General features: G+C 45.2%; 1 protein-coding gene across 2 annotated transcripts in view; it reads right to left on the reverse strand.

Moving 5' to 3' along the window:
• Window positions 1–22,670, reverse strand: part of DGKD (diacylglycerol kinase delta) — a 105,046-nt gene that overhangs the window by 68,624 nt on the left and 13,752 nt on the right. For both annotated transcript variants that reach the window (XM_057503400.1, XM_036911581.2), the window contains exons 2-3: window positions 6,958–7,068; window positions 5,214–5,294 (exon numbers count right to left, since the gene is read on the reverse strand). In XM_057503400.1, coding sequence (XP_057359383.1) covers window positions 5,214–5,294; window positions 6,958–7,068 — 192 coding nt within the window. The remainder of the gene's footprint in view (window positions 1–5,213; window positions 5,295–6,957; window positions 7,069–22,670) is intronic.

Here is a 22,670-nt window from a genome sequence, read left to right on the forward strand (position 1 = left end):
TGGTTTTCATAGATTACTATTAACAAGTTTAAGCACAACTTCACATCATTGCAGAGGCTGAACATGAAGCTGGTAACCCCTTTTCTCTTCGTGCTGCTTCGCCCTCGGTGTGAGGTGATGGCCCTGGGAAGGCCAGGATGCGCGGGCAGCTCCCCCGTCTTCCGAGAGCCCCCACCATCTGCGCTCCACCTCTCAGGAACCTAAAGGCAATCTCTGCGTCTCCAGCTTCATCCCGCTTCACTTTGCTCTTAAAGAGCAGGCCCCTCCCTCTCTGCTTACAAAAGTCTCCTTTACACCATTTCTTTCTTCAAGGCTCTCTAAAAATTTCTTCTCTCCCCCAAGTATCTCTGCCCATCTCCGTTGGAAGTCCTTTGTTCTGAGGGTTCTTATTTCTTTCTAGTACAGTTTGGGGAGGAATAAAAATGGAGTCGTTTCTAATGGTGAGTGAATTTACTCATGCTTCTCCAGCTACAAAAGGTTCCCATCTGTTGGTTGATCCATGATAATAATAGCAGCTTTCACTGACTGGCTGTTTGTATCAGACATGCAATTTTAGTAGCAGTAGAGGAATTTGGAAATTACTACTGGAATAGCTGGAAAACCAAATGAGATATTCCAGGAAATGGAGCAGCTTCTGGGCATATACATTCACGCCCTCTGCACTCACTCCCTAAGCACATGCGCCAGGCCCTGCCTACTGCCGCTGGGAGACACGCAGATCCCTGCAGTTCACTGCATGACAGGTGAAGGTTCAGAGCTCAGGCAGTAAACACCGCAGGGGGTTAGAAACGGGAAAGACCATTAAGTGTGAAATGTTAAGCATGAAAACATTCGTATCACTTACAGCCCAGCGCCCAGAACTTGTGGCCGCTCTGAGGCAGCAGGACTGGGGGGACCGAGCGCCAACACTCGCTGCTTATCCCCATAAGCCATCATAATTACTCATGGGGTGAGCTTTCTTACCCTGGAATGTTTCTGGGGAACCTAAGAATTCATCTATTAGTCTTTCTCTTGTCCTTTTAGCCCATCCTCATATGAAGGGCAGTTTCTAGAACACTTTGAACAAAACAGAAAATACCTGTGAAAGAATAGGTGCTTCGGTCTGGAGGTCTGGGAAACCCAACAGGAAGGGAATTCCAGAGGTTTCTCCAACACAGGACAGGCTCTCCAAGTTTCTGGCACACTGAACACATTTTCCCATAGAGACAATATGTAATCAGGGTTCATTCCAGGATCTGGCTGACAAAGCTCTGCATTCATTCATTCATATACTACCAAGAGTACACAGTGCCATACTACTTTTTTCATAATATTTTTAGTTGAGATACAGTTCCTATACAATTTACCCTTTTAAAGCATATAATTATGGAGTCTTAGCATATTCACAAAATTGTACAACCATCACTGGTACCTAATTTTGGAACATTTTGTTACCTCCAAAAAATCCTGTTCCCTTTAGAGTCGCTCCTCAGTCCCCACAGCCCCTCCCAACCACTTTCTACTTTCTGCCTCTATAGATTTGCCTGGTGCGGCATGTCACATGAACGGGATCACAGAGTATCGTAACTGTTCAGTCTGGCATCTTTCACTCAGCATGTTTTCAGGGCTCATTCAAGTTACAACATGTATCACCACCTCATTTATTTTTCAAAAACCAGTGAAAGTTCCTACTTTCCACCCTTAAATGGAATTCCACTTCAAAAATGTAAACTATGGAAATAACCAGAAATGCACAAAAGGATCTATGTGCAAATGTGTATCACAATATTATTTCTGATAGGAAAAAATGGAATATTCAATATAGGGACTGGTTAAATAAACTTACACATTTGTATGAAGGAATACTATGCAATATTAGTAAAGATTTTGAAGGATATCCAAAGATAAGAGAAAAGGCTCCCTGTTAAGTAAATAAAAAAGGTTAAAAACTGTATTTTATTAAATATTTGGTGGGAATGACATAAACCAATCACTAGGTATCTTTGAGTAATGGGAATATGGATGGTTTTTAATTTTATATTTATATTTATATACTTCAAGATTTTCTTTAATACCTTGAATAATCAGAAAAGTAATTTGTCCTTAATAACATTTTTCTACTGGGAGAAAAAAACAATTTCGGAATGTGAACAGAAAGGTACTCAGGGCTCAGTCTGGAGTCGCCTCATGTTTTCATCACATTTTCATAATCATTTCATAATTATACACAAATGAAAAGTAAAAATAAGCCAACAATTAAGTTGCTTTTCAAAGTTGTGAAAAGCAAAAAAAAGACAATAAATATAAATGCAAACACTGCATTAGGTAACAGAAAAATGGAATTGATTGATATCCCAAGATTTGGCTCTCTTAAAAAAAAAAAAGAAAAACAAAAATGATAGAGTTTAAGAAATCAGACAAGAAAAACATAAGTTAAATAAAACAGAAATGCAAACGGATATAACCAGACGTTTAAAATGCGAGTAATATGAGCTACTCAATTTGAAGGCGTGGACTAAGCAGGAAAGTAAATTACAAAAATGGACTTGAGAAGCAAAAACAGCCCAAATGAGCAAAAAGCAAAAATAAACCTTTTAGGTTCATTCATAGCCTTACCTCCCTGAAAAGTTTGTGATAGGTAATTTAAAGTATGTTCCCTCAAACTTTCAAGAAACAAATCAATTCTAAAGCTATATAAAATGTTCTAGAACACACAAAATCATGGAAAATTACTAAATGAATTTTATGGGGCTGGTTTAACTCAAAATACAACAAAGGCTACCTCCTGGCCCAAAGAAAAGCACACATGGAAGGGAAAATTCTAAATCCAAAATTAGGCTGTAAAATTCAACGTTACTAAGAACATTATTACCAAGTGTTTTTAACAGCACCAGAAGAAATGAACAAATACCGAAAACCAAACTGATCATCTAAATGAATGATCAAAATAACCCAATGAAATTCAACATCTATTCCTATTTCAAAAATCCATTTATATAGCTTAAAATATCTCTCCTCAGCAAGTAAACAATATAATTAAAGGAAAACAAAAAAATTCCAAGCAAAACGAAGAATAAAATGAGAGACCATAAGAAGAGTCTGACTAATTCAATAAGCCACGAAGCAGAACCAAAAGCACTTAGTTACACCAAAACAAAACAAGTTGAAGTTTAAACGGAGAAAGGAAAATGCCATTCGTATTAGCAACATCAATAATCAATCTGTAAATTAAGTAAGATCAAACAAAACCTGAAAGCATCTGAAACTAACATTAACCCAAAATGTCAGATCCTAACCATGAAGAAAATTACCTATCCTGAGTTATAAAAGAATTGAAAAAAAATTAGGGTGTGAACTCTATTTCCAGATGGGATAGCTTAATATAAAGAAAAATATTTTTGAATATTCCATTCCTGCTATTAGAGTCAGACCTTATACAGGCAGGCTTTACAGTCAGCCACAGAAGCCAAGAACTGTAAAGGCATACAAGAAATGCTACACAGCCATGAAAATATATGATGAACATTTAGGTCAGTCACCATGGGAAAACGTCCCCCATAATTTGTCAAGAGAAAAAAAAAAAAAGTCTATAACTAAAGGATCAATATGACCTCATGGGGAATGTGGGTAAAGTATTTACACAGGTGGACATGTAAATAGGAAGACAGAGGTATTTAGAAATAAAGATAAAAACTCAAAAGTGAGCAGTTGGCTACCTCTGGGTAGTGAGGTCACATGATTTTATGTATTTAGAACTTCTGCAGAAAGGACAACATAACTTTTATAAATTGGGGGAGACAGTTTAAAAGTAAAAAAGAAAAGAAGTACACCAAAATAACGACATTCTATGTTTTGAGGGGGCTGAATTACAGCTGTTAAAAAAGTTCATTTGGTGAGACTATATCAAGCTGAAAAGCTTCTGTACAGTAAAGGGCACCACCAATAGAACAAAAAGGTACCCTACAGTATGGGAGAATATATTCATAAATGACAGATCCGATAAAGGGTTGACATCCAAAATATATAAAGAGCTCATGCATCTCAACAAACAAAAAGCAAATAAGCCAACAAAAAAACTGGTCAGAGGAGCTGAACAGACAGTTCTCCAAAGAAGAAATTCAGATGGCCAACAGACACATGAAAAGATGCTCCACATCGCTAATCATCAGAGAAATGCAAATTAAAACCACAATGAGATAACACCTCACAACAGTAAGGATCACCACCATCCAAAAGACAAATAACAACAAATGTTGGCGAGGTTGTGGAGAAAGGGGAACCCTCCTACACTGCTGGTGGGAGTGTAAATTAGTTCAACCATTGTGGAAAGCAGTATGGAGGTCCCTCAAAATGTTCAAAATAGACTTACCATTTGACCCAGGAATTCCACTTCTAGGAATTTACCCTAAGAATGCAGCAGCCCAGTTTGAAAAAGACAGGTGCACCCCTATGTTTATCGCAGCACTATTTACAATAGCCAAGAAATGGAAGCAACCTAAGTGTCCATCAGTAGATGAATGGATAAAGATGTGGTACATATACACAATGGAATATTATTCAGCCATAAGAAGAAAACAAATCCTACCATTTGCAACAACGTGGATGGAGCTAGAGGGTATTATGCTCAGTGAAATAAGGCAGGCAGAGAAAGACAAGTACCAAATGATTTCACTCATCTGTGGAGTATAAGAACAAAGGAAAACTGAAGGAACAAAACAGCAGCAGACTCACAGAACCCAAGAATGGACTAACAGTTACCAAAGGGAAAGGGACTGGGGAGGATGGGTGGGAAGGGAGGGATAACGTGGGGGGGTAAGAAAGGGGGCCCTACGATCAGCATGTATAATGGGGGGCACGGGGAGGGCTGTGCAACACAGAGAAGACAAGTAGTGATTTTACAGCATCTTACTACGCTGATGGACAGAGACTGTAATGGGGTATCGGGGGGGGACTTGGTGATGGGGGGAGTCTAGTAAACATAATGTTCCTCATGTAATTGTAGATTAATGATACCAAAATTTTAAAAAAAGTTCCCTTGGACCCTCTTGTTCTTCTGTGTTTACAAGTGCCAAATTCTCATTTACTCTCCAAACACATTATTATTTTCAGCATTAAATTCAAAATTTACCAGGAATCATTCCAATCAGAGAGAAAAGGATGAAAAAGTCTGACCTGCTCACACACATTTGTTCACATTAGAAAGAATCAGGAACAGCGTGTGTTCAGCGTCTTACCGTGAAACTGTTGTTGACATTTTTGGTGCTGGACTCAGCCACACTGGCATCTGTCAGGTCCACCTCATCAAATATGATCGACTGGAGGGAGACACAAGGACCACAGTCAGCAAGGGGCTGAGGCCCCCCAAAGTGGGCGCATTCCTAACCCGGCCCCGTGCTGCCCACCACTCTCCCTCGACCACAGGCAAGCCCCCCGGACACCCCAGTGCCCTGACACTGGAACGCAGGCTGACAAAATGAACGCAGACCGAGTCCACCCCATCTGCTTCTAACAAAGAGCACAGAGCTCACAGGTATTGGATCCGTGACTTCTTTAAATCCAGGGAGTTCATTAATGGCGGCATCAGTGGAGGGAGAAAAAAACAAAAAAAAAATGCTGCGATTTCTGTATTTATTTTTTGTAATACCAGCATTTCACTTTTCACTGTGAACTAGCTTTTCACCCGGAGTCCACCCGAGAAAGCAGGGGTCCAGACTGAGGATCCTCTGTGCTTCTCCAGCTGGCACATTTAGGGGGAAAGGGCCCGCTAAAATAAATGGTGCCAGGGAAAGAGAGACCAGCCCAAACAGAAGGGATCAGCCTTGAGAGAAAACAAGGGAGCAGAGAGGGAGGGGTCTCAGCCCGGGGGACACCAGCCAGGCTCCAGAAGGGCTGGCCATTAGGCCTGCAACCTCCCCACCCAATCCTCCTCTCCTCTCTGCCCTACACCTCCCATCACAGCCCTCACCTCCTGTTTACTTCACTGTCCCCTCAAAGGACTCCACTGAGAACCCCTAGAGGAAATACCAGTAACTGAGAAAAGAGACTCAGATGCTTAAGTATCCTACCCTAGAGCCACCCCCAGCACACTCACACACACAACTACAATAACTCCAAAGGGTTCTTTTAAAAATGAGGTATGCGGTCAGAATCCTCTCTAAACAAGTTGCTCCATTCAATTTCACAGTTTAATGCACTAACTCTCTAGGGATCCATCTCAAAATGTACATGATCCAGAACCCAGATGTTTTTAATATCAAAATATCAGTGACGACAGCAATACTGATACAAGAATACTGGTATTCAGAATACCAAAAATGAGCTTTGCAAACACATTAGTGTTTGAAATGTGTCTCTCCACCACCATTTAAACAGAGCAGTAATTCAGTGACCTTCGCTGGCTCCTCCTCTTCACCAGCATCTGCCTGGTGACTTGAGCCGTAAATCTCACCTACACAGAGAGAAGGATTATGGCTAGAAGGCCAAGAGCTAAAGAATTTCACATTTCTGTTCACACACCAAGAAGCCCAAAGCACTTCAAAAATACTTTGTTAGTTTCACAGGTGGATACTTAGCGCCAAACTCATCAAATGGCACACATTAAATATCTACAGCTTTTTGTACACCAACTAGACCTCGACAAAGTGATCTAGGGGGGAAAAAAAAGATGTTTTAGCCCATCATAAGAGACTGGCTTCAACCTTCCAGGAAGAAGACATCCAACTGTAATGTGGTTGTTTCAGCGATATTGAGTCCTCTCCCCACTGGTAGCATATGCATTAAAAGAATATGAATAAAAATCAATGTTTAGAAGAAATGAAACATACCAGAAACAAATAAAACCAAGCACCCTAGAGTGTTACAACTCATTGGAATAACAGATCTAAGAATGGAAGGTCTTCCCAGATGAGGCCGCGGAACCCCTCCCCTGAAGTTCGTTGGGCGTCTTCCCTGATCGGGTTTTCCTCCTCGGCACCTCACCTTTGCCGTCTTGGCATAGTACAGCGTCCGCCCTCGCAGCTTGAAGTACCTCCTTCTGGACCGCTGGAAGGAGCTGTTCTGCTTGCTCAGCATCCCCTCTTTGATGACGGTCTGCAGGCACAGAAACGTACTCATGAGCGTGCGCTCCCGCGGTGCCCGGACGCGCGACTGGGGGAACCGCACACCGAAGGGCCAGCACATACATGACTCCGACGGGTCAACGGCCTCCCACAAATATTTCTCACACTCTCCCCAGACCTTGACCTATGGACAGGCCCTGCACACTGCCGGGGGAGGGATAACACAATTCTCTGAGGGGCGATGGCGTGCCTGGGCGGCAGGGGCTGTGCGCCCTGGACATGCCCGGGGTCAGCAGAAGGGAACAGGAAGGCTCCCAGGACCACAGCAAGCGGCGTGCGGCCAGTGCATTCTCTAACTTCAGCATTTGGTACTTTTCAGCTATTCTTGGCCCCGTCTCCGTGTTCTCTGGCCTCCTGCCATTTCTCAGGATCCTGTTGCCAAAACTGTCAACATAGATTGCTGTGGGGTTCAGCATGGCTCCAGGCCTGCACCCCACGCACCCTCACCCCCATTCCCAGGCCGGGCATGTGCATCTGCCCACACTGTGAGAGAGAAGTATCACGGACAATGTCACTGAAACTCACCTCACCCACAGATCTGATCAGTGTGCCATGAAACAAGAATTCCCCTAAGAGAGTCAAGAGGTGGGCAGTCTGCTCACCGTGGCCCAATTCAGGCCAAGCACAGAGGCACGGCTACTCGCAGAGCTGCCTGTCTCATGGGTGGGACCCCTAACAGGAGTCCCCACAGCCACTCAGAAGTTCAGTGCTCAAGAACTACATGATAATCAGACATTCTGATCCGCTCAGAGCCACTAACACAGTCAAAACCAATGACATGAATGAAACAAGAGCCTGGGTGTGAGCATGGGCACTTACACCTGCCCCCCGCAACAGAAATGTCCATTCCACACAGAGTCTCATCATGGAGTGAAGGTAAGATGTACAAAAATTCTGTTCAAGGACAAGAACACTAGTTCAGAGAAGCTTTTGTTTAATTACCTACTACCATATAGCTTTGCACTTTGAGTGACTTTTTTAGAAGTATCAGAATGAAGCACTCGAGCAACTCAAGAGGACACAAGATGAAACCAGACCAAACCGCCAGTAACCCAAACGCATCAGAGAGGCAACAGTGGCGCACGGAGCCAGCAGGGCCCCCGTCAGCCTCCTCCCAGCTGGACAGGGGGCAGGGCTCGGGATACAGCACTACCCCCACAACACAGCTCCAGGGGGTGCTCTGGGAGGGCAGGCGGTGCTGTTCCTCTCCCTCCCGCCACGGACGCCCGCCCTGCGATTCCTGGGCAGCTCACGACCACATGCAGGCACCATGGAATCTGTGCTGCCAGGCTGGCCCAGCAGGACAAGCAGCCCCCACCCCCACCCCACAGGGAATCCACCCAGGAGGAAAATACTGAGGCATCTCCCTCCCCATTCTGTGTCACATACTTCACCTTTACTTCTGATGTGGGCACCCACCCACTCTCCCAGGCAACTAGGATCAGGAGAAGACGTCACCCAGTGAGCGAGGGAAGAGACACACGAACTAGTCACAGAATCCAACACCTCATCCTTCACAAAGCCAAGGCTCTGGCTTCTGTAACGTGCAGGACCGTGTGCCGAACCAGAACCAGGCTAATCAAGGCAGAGAGACAGCCCCAACCCCTGGCCTCAGTACAGACCAGCTGCTACATGGAAGGACTACCTGGTTGCTTCCTAACATTCTTTTCAGAGGTACACGTGGTGATGCTCGTTTCAATGTGCTGTTCAAAGAGGCAGAACAGCTACATCTGTGCACAGCAGTGCAGATCCCCGGACACCTATGCTACGCTCCACGATGGCCTGTGGCCCTTGACCTCACAGGAAGGCACCTCTCCTCGCCCCCATGTCTTCCTTACCTCTCCAGAGGAAGTAATCGTTTCCATCTCTTTCCTAAATGCAAATTTAAAAAACAAACAAACAAACAAAAGCAACAAGCCCAGACCCAGAGAAGTTTTAAGTTATCTTTAGGAGAAAAGAGCTAGAGTATTGTTTCTCGTGTCTCCCACTAGGCATCTCAAACATAAAAGAAAAGCAAAATTAAAACACAATCCACTCCACCACACACACACAAATCTTTCAGAAAGCGGATGAGAGCTGCGATCTCGGGCTACCCAAGGAGGACTGCTGTTCTATTTATAGAACAAGCGAGCTCAGAAAAAGACTCTGGTGGGTTTCAACGGAAAAGGCTGGGGAAAAGATAAAGACCAGTATTTCTTTGAAGCTTTCTCAGAAACTGCATTTCTCCTGATTCGCTGCCTATGAATACTACAGACACGCTGCAGAATATTTTTAAATACTCAGTATAAAGCAATGAACTAAAAGCGGTCAAGAAAATAACACCCCTGAATAATCTGCTGTGTTTTGCATTTGGCAGCTTGTAAATGGCACCCACAGGAAACTGCTCAGCTGGCAGGGTTCCTCCTCATGCCCAACAGAGCAGAGCACCAGTAGCCAAAAACTCAGACCCAAACGCAGCTCACCCAGGGCATGCTGGGCGGCCAGGCTTTTAAAATCATTTTGTCAAGTTCTCTGCACAAACAAATGGGCCAACTTTGTCCTTCAAGCAATCCAGGCCCCTTCATTACCATCAGGGACAACACAGGACAGATTTGCAACACATGCACGCCCTGAGAAACTGACAAAGTAGCAAGTGGAAAAGTGCGAACTCCACCCACGTCCACACAGAGAGAGGAAGCAAGTCCCCAAGCTGGACTCCAGGGCTGAAATCCAGTACAGCTTTCAGCCTGAGCCTAAGCACAGCCCCGGGGGGCCACAGCCACCGCTGATGAGACAGACACGTGCCCGCCCCCCAGCAAAGCTCACACCTAGTCATCCTACTCAGGAGCAAAGAACGGTGGAGCAAGGCAGCTCTGGAAATGCCCTCTAATAAGGCTTCAAACCAGTGGGCAGAGAACCGCAAGAACAGGCCCTGCAAGCCCCGCCCACCCCCACCTCCCCAGGCATCCTCTGTCCTCAAGGGGCCATGTATGCCCAACCCTGGGGTGAGGATGCCCCTCTCAGGAAAAGCAGTGGGGACCCCTTCCCTCTTCCTTCCCTTCACCCCCCCTTCCAGACACACAGCTGCAGCAATGGCTCTGGGGGCTACACGGCTCACACCCAGAGGAGGACAGGAGACATGGGGCACCCGGGAGGGGGGCAGTGCTCCAGCAAGTGAAAGCCTCCCAGAGCAGGTCTTACATGAGCCAGGGGCTGAGCAGGCTGGGCAGAGGGGCCTGAAGCCCTCAGAGGCCCACAGCGTCCTCAGGGCTGCAGGCAGAGCCGTCTGGCCCAGGAAGGTGGGGGTGGGCCAGAGCATTGGCAGCCAGCCTGCCAGTCCCAGGGGCCCAGTAGGCAGAGGAGGGTGTCTCCCTGATATACACCTTAGAAAGGTGATTTTGGCCACAGTGTGAAGAAAAGGAGGAGGGGGTTATTAGCCCTGGAGGCAGGCAGAACACTCCAGAAGCTCTTTCAAGCGGGCAGCCAGCAATGACCAATGTTTCAGGAAGGAGACAGGGACACAGGCCTCGGAGTGTTTGGGCAAAAGCCCCACCACAGACGGAGGTGAGGAGGGGACAGGTCTCACGGCAGAGGAAGTGGGCTTGCTTGGGACACGCTGCCTGAGGGCCTCTGGGCCTCCAGGGGAGCCTGGTGGAGAGCCGGTAGACAGGCGGTGGTCAGGGTTTAACAAGTTTAACGGGCGAGACACCTCGGTGACGTCCCTAACGGCGGAGGAGTGACTGAGAGGAGGCCAGGGAACTGGGCGCACAGAGGAGGCGGGGGTCCTAAGGAGGCTGAGAAAAATGAGCAGCAAACCCGGGGCAGAGAGGGGCACGTGTCAGTGTCCAGGCAATTGCGGGGAGGCCGCACCCGGGGACGGGGAGGGGCAGAGGGGCAGCGGAGACGGTCACCCAGGACCCGCCAGAGCAGACCTGACGGCCTGGCCCCAGGCGGAGCCAGACCCGAGCGCCAAATGGGTCTGGAAGGGCAGGGGGCAAAGACGGTAGGTGGTTTTTTTTAACTTACATGTTTCTTAACTTTTTATAAACATGGTATCATACTGTACATACCATACTTAACATTCTATTTTTTCTGTCATGATATATTGTCAACATTCTTCCTAAAATAAATATATTTTTGTCCGCTATGGAGTGTCTCACTGATGTGCGTGTACCATTCAACCCACTCCAATTGCTGAACATGAGAATGCTTTCCACTCAATACTGTCAACAAAGCTTCAAAGAATATTTCTATACAAAATACCTGTACATGCCCCAAACTGTTCTATAGAGCAAATTACCAGAAGTAGAATTTGGGGATCAAAGTTAGCCCAAAAATAGACGCTTGAGGATTTGGAAATGTGATGTACGACCGCAGAGGCTTAGAGGGCTGGGCCAGGGAGGGGGAGGGGCAGGGGAGGACCAGGCACTGAATGGGGCCAAGATGACAGATTACCTAAGGGGAAAGACGCACCTGGTCCCTTACCTTCCATAGCACAGAAAAAAGCAGCTCCAGGTGGAGCAGGGATTCAATGCAACATGGAAAATTTTTTAAGTTTCAGCAGACAATATAGAAAAATTTCTTTATGACCTTGGGATTGGGATCCCTCTTAAATAAGGTTAAAAAAAGATGGCTAACACCAACTATATTCCAACTGAGTTCTGTTCATCAGACACCTTACAAAGACAGAGAGAAGCCACAGTCGGGGAGAAGATACACACAATACTGCCAGAGTCAGCATCCAGAATATTCTAAGAACCCTTCTAAAACAATACCAAAGAAAAAGAAACGACTAAAAGGAAAAGTGGTAGGAGGCATGAACCAGAACTTGGAACGGTGACTCCTGACCTGCAGGAGGAGGGACAAAAAGGTGGCACCCCAGTGCTCGGCTGGGCGGATGGGTTCACACAAGTACAGTTTCTTATGTGTGGCACAACTTATATTTGTGTTATGTGTATTACTTAGTATGTGAAAAGATAAAGGGAAAACATAGTTAATCAATAAAAGGATAGAAGTAAAATCTCAGAGAGAGCTTTCTGATACTATCAATGTCTCATGCAGTTAAATGTGAGAATTTCCACATTTTCCTGACTGCCAGCCTGCCTGAGGGGACACGGGCAGTATGGGGAATAAAGGGAGGAAGAGGAAAAAATAAAAGAAGAAAGGGGTGAAATTTTAGCCAAATGTTCACTTCAACATCTATCTGTCCTCAAATCTTTTTAGTCCTTCAACACAAAAAAAGCTACATAAACCTATGTTAGGCAACACTATCCAAATTCACAAGGTCTGGTAAAAGGGGGGAATCTTAGCATAAAAAGTTAATACACAAAAGAAATATTAAAATGTTTCAGAGGGAAGAAGTTAATAAAACTTATTACCTTAAATATGCACATCACTTGAAATTTTCATGAGCATCTTGAGATCAATTTGCCTTCTTAACAGATCAGCTGTGGTCTATGAGACAGACACCAATATTCCAATTGATAAGTAAGAAAACTGGCTGCCGAGAGACTGAGTAATGAATGTGTCCAAGGTTAAACAGCTAATGACAGACCACAGAAGAGACGTCAGGCCGCCTTATTTTTATCTACAGTTCTATGAATACCATAACTCATAAACAGGAAACAACCAGAAAATAATTTGTTCATAAAACATGTGGCATGTACAACATATCCAAAGACCTATAGATTATTTTAAACATTTACTGAATACCCACCATATTTACTACATACATATGAGCCATTTTTCCCTTTTAATCTTCATACCATATTTGCAGGTATGTGGTAAGATTCCCATTTTATACTAGGAAGCTGAAGGTCAGAAGAAGAAATAACCCACTCAAAGCCACACAGCTAGAAATGGAAGACACGGAATTCAAACCCAGAACCTAGATAGCCAAGCCAAATCTGTTGGTAAAATGAAACCTGCAAAAAAATATGATAGCTCTGATTCAAATTAGGCAGAGGTAAATTCCTTTTTTCTGCTCAAAACACCACCCACAAATTCATCCCAATGCAGAACTACCTATAACCTCTCCACCACCACCCACCCGCCACCTGGTCTTGTCACAGTGTATCAGGAGGTGAGGACGTTCACACCCCCGAGCCGCAACTGAATGGATGCCACACAGAGTCGTGCCTCCATGGCACCACTACCAGCAGAGGAGGGAGAACCTAGGCACGCTGGGTAACTGCTGGGCTGCAGACTTCCTCTCAACTCTGCAGGGTCAGGCCCTACCTCCAGGGCTGCCAATTTGACACAAAGGCATCCCAATAAGGTTTTTCTCAAGACCCCAAAACACCAACTCACAGAAGGACAGCCATTCTTTCCTTGCCAATCAAGAGACCCCAATTCCCCCTTTGCCACCACCCTGGTTTTCTTCCTTCAATGTACTGCTCCCAAGATTAAAAGTAAACCTGTCCCCAAGCCCCTATGCCACTTAAGGCTCCACTGAAAGAAGGGACTCCTTCCCGTCCCCACTGTAAGGAAGAGCCAAAGCCGAAAAGCAAAAAAATCCCGCCCTCTCCCCGCCGCACTGTCCCTAAATCTGGAGGCACTTGTACTACTGTGGCAAGGCCCGCTGACTCCGTCCGCTCCTTGCTGACAGTCTCGGTTTTGAGTGGACTGGCTGTACCACACGTGGCCAGTCCCCACAGAGCTGATACCACTTCCCCCGGTCCTCCACGTGATTCAGTCAAGGTCAAAGAGACCTGCACAGACGTCCGGCTGGGGCTGGGGCTGGGGCGGTGGGGGAGTTGCATCAACTCTCCCTTCCCGCTCTTTGCCTGGAATGTAGACAGTGTCTAGTACTGTGGCAGCCATACGGAGGCCATGAGTGGTAGGCCAGCAGTCTAAAGGCAGGAACAACCTGGGTCCCATGGCATCATCAACCCACCAGATGCATTCCTGTCTAACAGAAGGTGGGCTGGCTGGGTGAGCTCCTGCTCAGTCACCGTCAGCGACTACTCTGTCATTACGTGCTGGTACCGCAGGGTCCAGAGCTGGATGCCCCTAAATGTAACTCACCTCCAACCACCTCTCTTCACCAACCCCTTACCTTCTAACTCGCCTCCACTCCAGTTCCAGCATCACCGAAGCTGAAGAAGTATCAGGCACACCGCCTCTTCCCTCCTCCACTGCCCATTCCTAACTGGTCACCCGGGACCCAGTGTCAGCTTCCTCGATAAAATAACTCAAGGTTCTGCCTTCTGCCATCGATTTAGTTCAGACACCCGCCTCAGGCTTGAACGATTCTGTCCCTGTCTCTGTGCTTCAGTGTCTCTCACATGTGACCCGGACCACCTCCAGCAGGACCCCTGGAGTGCTTGTTAAGAATGAAAGCAGGGCTGCTGGGCCCAGGGAGTGTGCACTCCGGGGGCACGTGAGCAAGCCGGAGTCCCAGAGCTGCCGCCACTCCTTCCCTGCCCATCCGCCCTCCCGCCGCTGCCAGCGCCCCCGGACGGCCCCCAACTCCGACAGCAGGCAGAATTCACTGACTGACACTCGGACCGGTCCCACCGGTGCCGCCACAGTCTCGGGGGAAACCAGGTGGCCACAGAGTTTAAAAGCTCCCCTGGGGATCTGAGCGAGCACCCAGCCCTAGACAGAGCGCCCGGAGCCCGCTCAAGTACCTCTCCCTGCCTTCCTGTGTCTCCTTCGCGAGGCTGTCCCTGCTCGCGGGATCTAGGGAGTCCCAGGGCCACGGACCGTCTCACTGATCTTAACCACCCTGGGACCTAGCGCAGTGCATTCTGGGGAAACTTTTTGCAAAATATCATAAAGGGCTAACATCCCTAAGCCATAAAGAGCTTCTAAAAATTGAGAACAACCTGATAGAAATTATGAAAAACATGAATAACGATTTCACAAAAGAATTTACAATGGCCCTTCAACATATGAAAAGATGCTCAACCTAGTTCAAAAGAAAACTAACTAAAACTAAACTAAAATACTCTTCTTAACATCGGATTGATCAAAAAAACAAACAGACAATACACATGTGAGAGAGGTTGTGGGAAACACGCTCTTCAACATCACTGACGCAGTTGCAGGGGTCAGAGGCCCCGAGGATGGGCACCCAGCACCTGCACCCAGCCTTCGATACAGCCAGCCCACTTCAAGGCACCCATCCCACACATGGGCAACATTTACCTCTGGCAAAAATATAGCGAGGTTTGTACAAGGCTATGTGCTGCAAATATTATAGCACACGACTGAAAATACAACCAGCAAAGTGGCTGACTGAGCTATGGTACCTTCATAAAAAGAATGCCACACAATTGTAAACGGGATGAGGAAGATCTTTCTGCAGGTACAGACTGACCTCTAGATTCTACTAAGCGAAAAAAGGAGAAAGACGCAGAACATGCATGGAGCGTATGCCACCTCTTGTGTTAAAAGGGTGTATTGTGGGGTAGGGGAGGGCACAGATGGAACTTAACAGCATGTATTATTTTTAAATTTTCAAACAAACAATGGCAGAATAAACCAAAACAATAAAATAAAAATGGTTAAATGGTTACCTGTAGGGGAAGGGGAGAGCAGGACAGAGTAGAAAAGACAGAGAAGGAAAAGAAACCAGGCCGTTCGCAAGGTTGAACATTTTAAAAAGGATGCCACGGAAGGGGGCTGCCCCTGCAGGGCAGCAGCTAATGGTGGCCCCTGTCTAAGGGCTTCCCTAGGCAACCCCACTCCGTCTGCACGATGACCCTCCTACGAGAGACCCTGTCAGCACTCCATCTCACAGAAACCCAGGCAAAGGGAAGGAACACAGAGTCGGCATGTACGGAGTGCCTACTCTGCACCAGGCGCTTAGTCATCGTCGGTATTTCACTTAATCTTCAAAACCCTGTGAATAGTTACCTCCCCATTTCACTCGGGAAGAACATCCAGAGAGGACCTCCAACCACAGAGAAAGGGCAGAGTTAGGGCTCAAACCCAGATTTCAAATCTCTCCACCCTCCAGTATCAAGAGGAAAAAAATGTATGCTTGAGGAAAGGTTTCTTTTTTTGTTGTTTTTTTGTTTTTACAAGTTAAATAAGACTCAACTATAGTCATAATTAACCCCCCATGTCTCTGGGGTGAACCTGTGGACAAATGTGCATGTATGGAGGCACTGCTCGTCTGCACTACACCCACGCAGGCAAACCCTCAGCACACGCAGCGGGGGCGACTCCTCAAATTCACACACATGGAGGCTCACCAGCTCCTGGGAGCCTGCAGGCTAAGGCCCATCTCCCATGGACCTGTGGAACGAAATGCACTGTTTCAACAAATATTTATTGAACACTTAAGTGCAAGCACTGCTGGGAATCTGATGATGAAAGAGACAGGACCCTTGACCTTTACAGAAATTGCACACTGGTAAAGGGATCCTTTTACAAAGTAAAAAGTACCACAAGAATTTGCTCTAAATACTCAGAAAAAAGTGGGGCTCGGGGGTGGGGACAGACGAAACAAGGACACAACGCTGATGCCTGTTTAGACTGGGTGATTAATTAAACTCCTCTCCCTACTTTTGTGTATGTTTGGAAATTTCCATTGCAGAGGTACAGTCAGGGTGCTTTGGAAACTCAGAAGTGAATGAAACACACCAGAAGCTTGAGTGCAAAGCCTGAAGCCATTAGTCCTTGCACTAAAACCAGCCACTTCCCTGCACCGTTTCCCAACCCACAATCCCACTCGGGGTGGGGGGGAGCTGCGCCGAGTGGACACCACCTGAGAAAACAGCTCAGACTCTGCAGCGTGCTCCAAACGCAAAGCAGTATCGTAACACATGATTCAACTCCTCTTCCTTGGGGCCGCACTCAACCCACTGTCTCCTTGCCCATCTTCAGACTTTCGGTGGAAAGAAAGTCCTCGGTCAACAGCCCAACTCCAGGCCCACATGCTAACCAGAGGGTCACTTTTTCTCTACTTGAGAACACTCGGTCTGGCCACTGCTGACACCTGCCAGTAACATCCTGCCAGAACGTCTGTCAGGGTGTTTTCAGTGTGTAAATAAAATGGAAAAGTGGGGTTATGTAATATACAAATTATTCAATAACCTGCTTTTTCAAACAATATATCATAAGCAGACCTGTTTTTGTGTTTTGTTTCTTACAGCCTATTTCTACTTTATTTATCCAAATGCTTAAGGACACTGACATAAGTATGAACCTACCTAAGAAACTGACAGCATTTAGTGTATCAGTTGTCAGAATAAAATATATCCTATTTACATCAAGACCATGAAGTCTCTGCTTAGATAACTTTAGGTCTATATTCAATACAGGAGTTCCATATAGTGTATACATTTATCAGGATACTATGAAATTTAAGTCCTATGTTTTTACAAGCCAAGCCCTTTTATATCTCTGACTCCTTAAATTTCATCTGTTTGGATCTGACAGTTCAGTTCAAACTGTTTCAGCCTGTCTTAGGACAGCAGAAGAGCCTGAAGGCATACTCTCACCCATCTCCTGCTACCAGAGCACAGCATCCTAAACCATCTACGTCACGATGGCCACGGGTGCCATCAGGAATCTTCAGTTGAAGGGTACCACATTATGCTTTGGTTTTTGTTTTCTTTCGCATAAAATAACAATGCATATTGTAGGAAAGTAGAAATAAAGATAATTCAAACTGCACCACCAAGTACAGTCTCTGGCCTCAGCTGGGAAACTTGCTCTGTCTTACTCGCTATGCAGGGTGATCTGCACACCGCTGACAGCATTCTGTACACGCTGCCTCTGTTCACCAACAGGACAACACCCTGTCCACAACTCTGCCTTCCGCAGCCACCCAAAGGCGGGAGGCACAAGAGCTGCACCTGGCTCTGCCGCTTCCCCCGTGTGGCCTGGTGCGCTGGGCTACTTCCTGCAGTGGTGAAGGTGAATGAAGACCACCCAGGCACAGTGTGCAGTGCAGGGCCAACGCACAGTAGGTGTTAGCTATTGTCATGAACTCACTGACTCACTAAATTGGAGTGTTTCGGGCTTTGCAGCTTTTTATATTAAGTGATGCAATAAACATTTGTCCATTATTCTTTTTTATCTTTAAGATTATTTCCTCAGGACAGGGTTCTACCGGTGGAATTACTGGGTCAAGATTGTGCATTTTTATCTTGCTGCACTGATGGACAGTGACTGCACTGGGGTTTGGGTGGGGACTTGATAATAGGGGTAAATGTAGTAACCACATTGTTTTTTCATGTGAAACCTTCGTAAGAGTGTATATCAATCATACCTTAATAAAAAAAAAAAAAGATTGTGCATTTTCTTGGAATTTTTGTACACGTTACCGAACTGCTTCCCCAGATGGTTATACTCATTACTCACATGTGTTGCCCAAGGGCAAAGAAGCTATAATGTTTCTATAAACAGCAAAATTCCAGCTCATACACAATACTGCTTAGATAAAAAATACACTTAATTATTACTAGTAGACAGCAGAAATACACTGAGACTCCTACCTCAGTCTTGACAAACCTGGGTTTTGTTTGCCCTTTCAAAATCCATGTAAACTTGCAGCCACCACAGAGTTAGGAGATAAAAAACAATTTCCCAGACTTCCTTTCGGTTAGCTTCTGAGTACTGGTCCATCTTAATCAAAAAGTTCTATTATAAAGTCTTTCAAATGGGATTGAACTTAATGAGAAGAGTATTTATTTCAAATTTTCCCAAACCACAAGAAGAACTTAATTGACCCACACTCTCAAAGACAACATGTAGAAGAGTTCTACGGCGGTAAAAACCCTGAAATGCTGGTACTTCCTTTTAAACCCTTTAAGTGTGTAAAAGTCTCATAACCACCCACAAGAAGGACTAAATTAAGAGTCACTTTATGAACTTCACTGAGACCATCCTAAAGGGTCAAGATTACCAACCAATCCTGAGAAGATCATTAGCAGTTTTAAGCATTACAGGGTACACAGTTTGAGAGGTAGAATCCAGCTTTATAAAGTGGTCCCCTTTAATAAATGGTGCTGGGACAACTGGATGGCCACATGGAAAAGAATGAATTTGGACCCTTCACACCATATGCAAAAATTAACTCAAAATGGATCAAAGGCTAAATATAAGAGCTAAAACTATAAAAGTCTAAGAACAAAACAGGCATAAATCTTCTTGACCTTGGATTTGGCAATAATTTAATTATGATACCAAAAGCACAAGTAAAAGAAGAAAGAAAAAAAAGATAAAGTGAAATTAATCAAAATTAAAAACTTTTATGCATGAAAGGACACTATCAAGGGAATGATTAAGATAATCCACTGACCAGAAGAAAATATCCGCAAATCACATATCTGAAAAGGGTCTAGTATCCAGAATAAATACAGAACTCTTACAACAAAAAAAAAGATAACCCAATTTGAAAATGGGCAAAGAACTGGAATAGACATTTCTTCAAAGAAGATATACAAATGGCCAACAAGCAATGAAAAGATGCTCAACATTACTAGTCAGGAAGGTAATGCAAATCAATACCAGAGATAACCCTTCACACCCACTGGGATGGCGGGATGGCTGTAACAAACAAAACCAGAAAGTAACAATGTGCTGGCAAGTGTGAAAACACTGGAACCCTCATACATTGCTATTGGAGTACATGCTACAAACAGTTTGGAGGGTCCTCAATAATGTAAGCACAGAATGACCCAACAATTCTGCTCCCTAGGTATATACCCAAAAGACCTGGAAACACTTCAAATACACATCAACAGATGGATGGGGCTATCCATACAGTGGAATATTATTCAGCCATAAAAAGGAATGACTGATTGGTACCTGCTACAGCCCAGATAAATCTCAAAAACATTATGCTGAAGGAAAGATGTCAGACACAAAAGCCACATACTGCCTGATTCTGTGTAGATGAAATATCCACAATTTGCAAATCCATGAAGACAGAAACAGACTAGTGATTGTCAGGGGCAAAGGAGGAGGGAGGAATGGGGACTGACTCTTCACGGGGAAGGGGTTTCCATATGGGGCATAAAAAAGTTCTGGAACTAACAGTGGTGATGGTTAATGTACCTTATGCCACTGACTTGTATATTTTAAATGGCTAAACTGGTAAAGAAAAAGAAAAGGAAAAAGAGGGTGGCCCTCGTCCACCTTGCCACAGGACAAAGCACTATTCGCCCTGGAGCATGGGCGACCCTCACTATTGTGGGGCCAGAGAGCTGGGCACAGGAACACCCGCACAGCTCAGGCACCCCTCCCCTTCAAAGGCAGAGCATCAGGGCCAGCCAGAAGTGGGTGGCAGATGCCCCAAACCTCCCATCCTCAGAACGAGGAGGCAGGGGGAGCCCACGCAGAGCAGCAGGGCCACAGACTGGACCTGAGGCCAGGCTCACATGGGACCCACGTAGCTTCCCCCAAGGACACAGCTGATGCTCGTGCAGACCCACAAGCCAGCCAACACCACTCACAGATCAGTAAATCTAAAAAGGGGAGGGGACAGATCTGAAATGAATTATTACAGAAAATGGAAGACCATTTTAGAAAATATGTGCTTCTTGTTGTAAGATTATAGGAAGACACTGCCTCTATTAAAAAATTGAACTTAAATACTTTAAAAGCACCAAAAGGAGAATAGGATCAAATTTAAAAACAACAAACTAAGACACAGGCCATAATTAGAAAAGGCAATAAAAATAATCACACTACAGCACATTTAAAATCCACACAGCAGGAACTAAAGGGAAAACACGCTCTGCAGAAATGTCGCTGGTGGTGTGCATGGCAAAGTGAGACACCCACCGAGGCTGCTGGACACTGTTGGGGGGGGGACACAAAGGGCAAAGTGCATGGCCAGATGGTGAAGGGACAGATTATCTAACCTACAAATAATAAGAACCACCCAAAAGAAACACAAAATAAGTGTAGATGCAAAACCAGAGGTAGAGGAGGGAAAGTTTCCCGACTCACTTTAAACCACCCCAAAAGACTAAAGTGAAGATCTGGCAGCTGGTGTGCTGAAATCAATGACCACCCGACCCAGGCACGGGATGGAGGTGCAGCGTCGCACAGGCCACAGGCCAGCCAGCCGCCTCCCAGCAGCCCCACCTCTGGGTCCATCATGGAGATTGAAAGACAGACTGCAACACAGCAAGCAAGAGCTCAAAGACCAAGGGCCAGCCCGAAGGGGCTCCCCTGGGAAAATGGAGACAATCTGAGCATCAAAAAGAATGACTGCAACTGTAAAACGGTAACAGTCATAAATCCACATCGACAGCCACCCACCCCACCTCCCCCCAAAACCACCCCACCTCCCCCCAAAAAAAGAGAGAAATAGAAGGAAACATTTGCCTCCAGTGTGGATGACTATTCTGCCAAATCCTTACTTTGGAATTTGGTAATTAAATGGAAAGAATCCAGCAGGTACGCTGCCTTTTAGGAGGAAATGGGGTCCCTTCCCAGTTGAAGTGGGAACAGTTTACAGAATACCAACAAATCGATGTGGAATAAAGGACGGGGCATGGCGGAGCGAGGGGCTCTCCACTTTGAACCTCTCTCTTAATAAAACTGACTCAGGCAAGTGTTACATATGAATGCTGACAACCACTTGGTAAAAAGTTGTTGGAGAAAAGGGTATTTATGAACCACCTCACAGAGTACCTCCCAGCTGCAGAGGGGGAAGTCCCTGCTTCCAAGGGAAAGTTCCAGCATCTCTACAGAAACCAAATCATCATTTGCAGGGGCTACAGCCTGACAGCGCACAGGGCATCCCACATCTAGGAGGCGTGCTCAAAACATCAATCTGAATGAAATTGAGTTTTCAAACCACTTAATTCCCGTTTATAACAATACAGAGGATAAAAGAGCACTGCAGGAAAAACAAAGAAACAGACAAACGCAGAAACAGACTTTTACAAGACAACCGCCTTCAAAAAGTCAATGTCACAGTGGGAAGGGAAGGAGATGGCTGGGCAGAGCTGCTCTAAGTTAAGAAACTAAAGAGATACAACAACCAAGCACAAAACATGAATTTTGATTAGTATGGGGCTCCCAAAACAGAGGTTATAAAAGACATTTTTGTTTCAACCAAGGAAATCTAAAAATGATGTGGATATTAGAACATTACAATGAATTTTTTAGATACAGTGGTATGCAGGAAAAGGCCCTTATGTTTAGGAGTTTGGATATAATAATGGTATATAGGAAAATGTTATTTTTAGTTTAGGTATAATAATGGAACACAGGAAAATGTCATCTTAGGAGATGCATGTGAGTTATTTAGGGGTAAATTGTTGTGATACCTACAAATTACTTTCAGAAGGTTTAACAAATTATTCACTTATATTCAATACATAAAGATAAAGCATATTTGCCAATATGTTAACAATTACTGACTCTTGGTAGTAGCTGTTACTAGGTGTACACTGAACTATTATCCTTTTTAAATTTTTCACATAAAAAATTGAAAAAAACATTCTTGCAAAGACACTATTCACAGAATATATGGTACAACCATTACAAAGGGTAAGGATAAAGAGATTTTAATAATGCAGAGAAATGCTTATAGCATTAAAGTGAAAACTTACATATAATTTCACTTCAACTAAATTGAACATATCCAGAAAAACAGTTGGGAAGTAAATACAAAAG

The sequence above is a fragment of the Manis pentadactyla genome, chromosome 6 (assembly GCF_030020395.1).
Source record: "Manis pentadactyla isolate mManPen7 chromosome 6, mManPen7.hap1, whole genome shotgun sequence".
NCBI lineage: Eukaryota > Metazoa > Chordata > Mammalia > Pholidota > Manidae > Manis > Manis pentadactyla.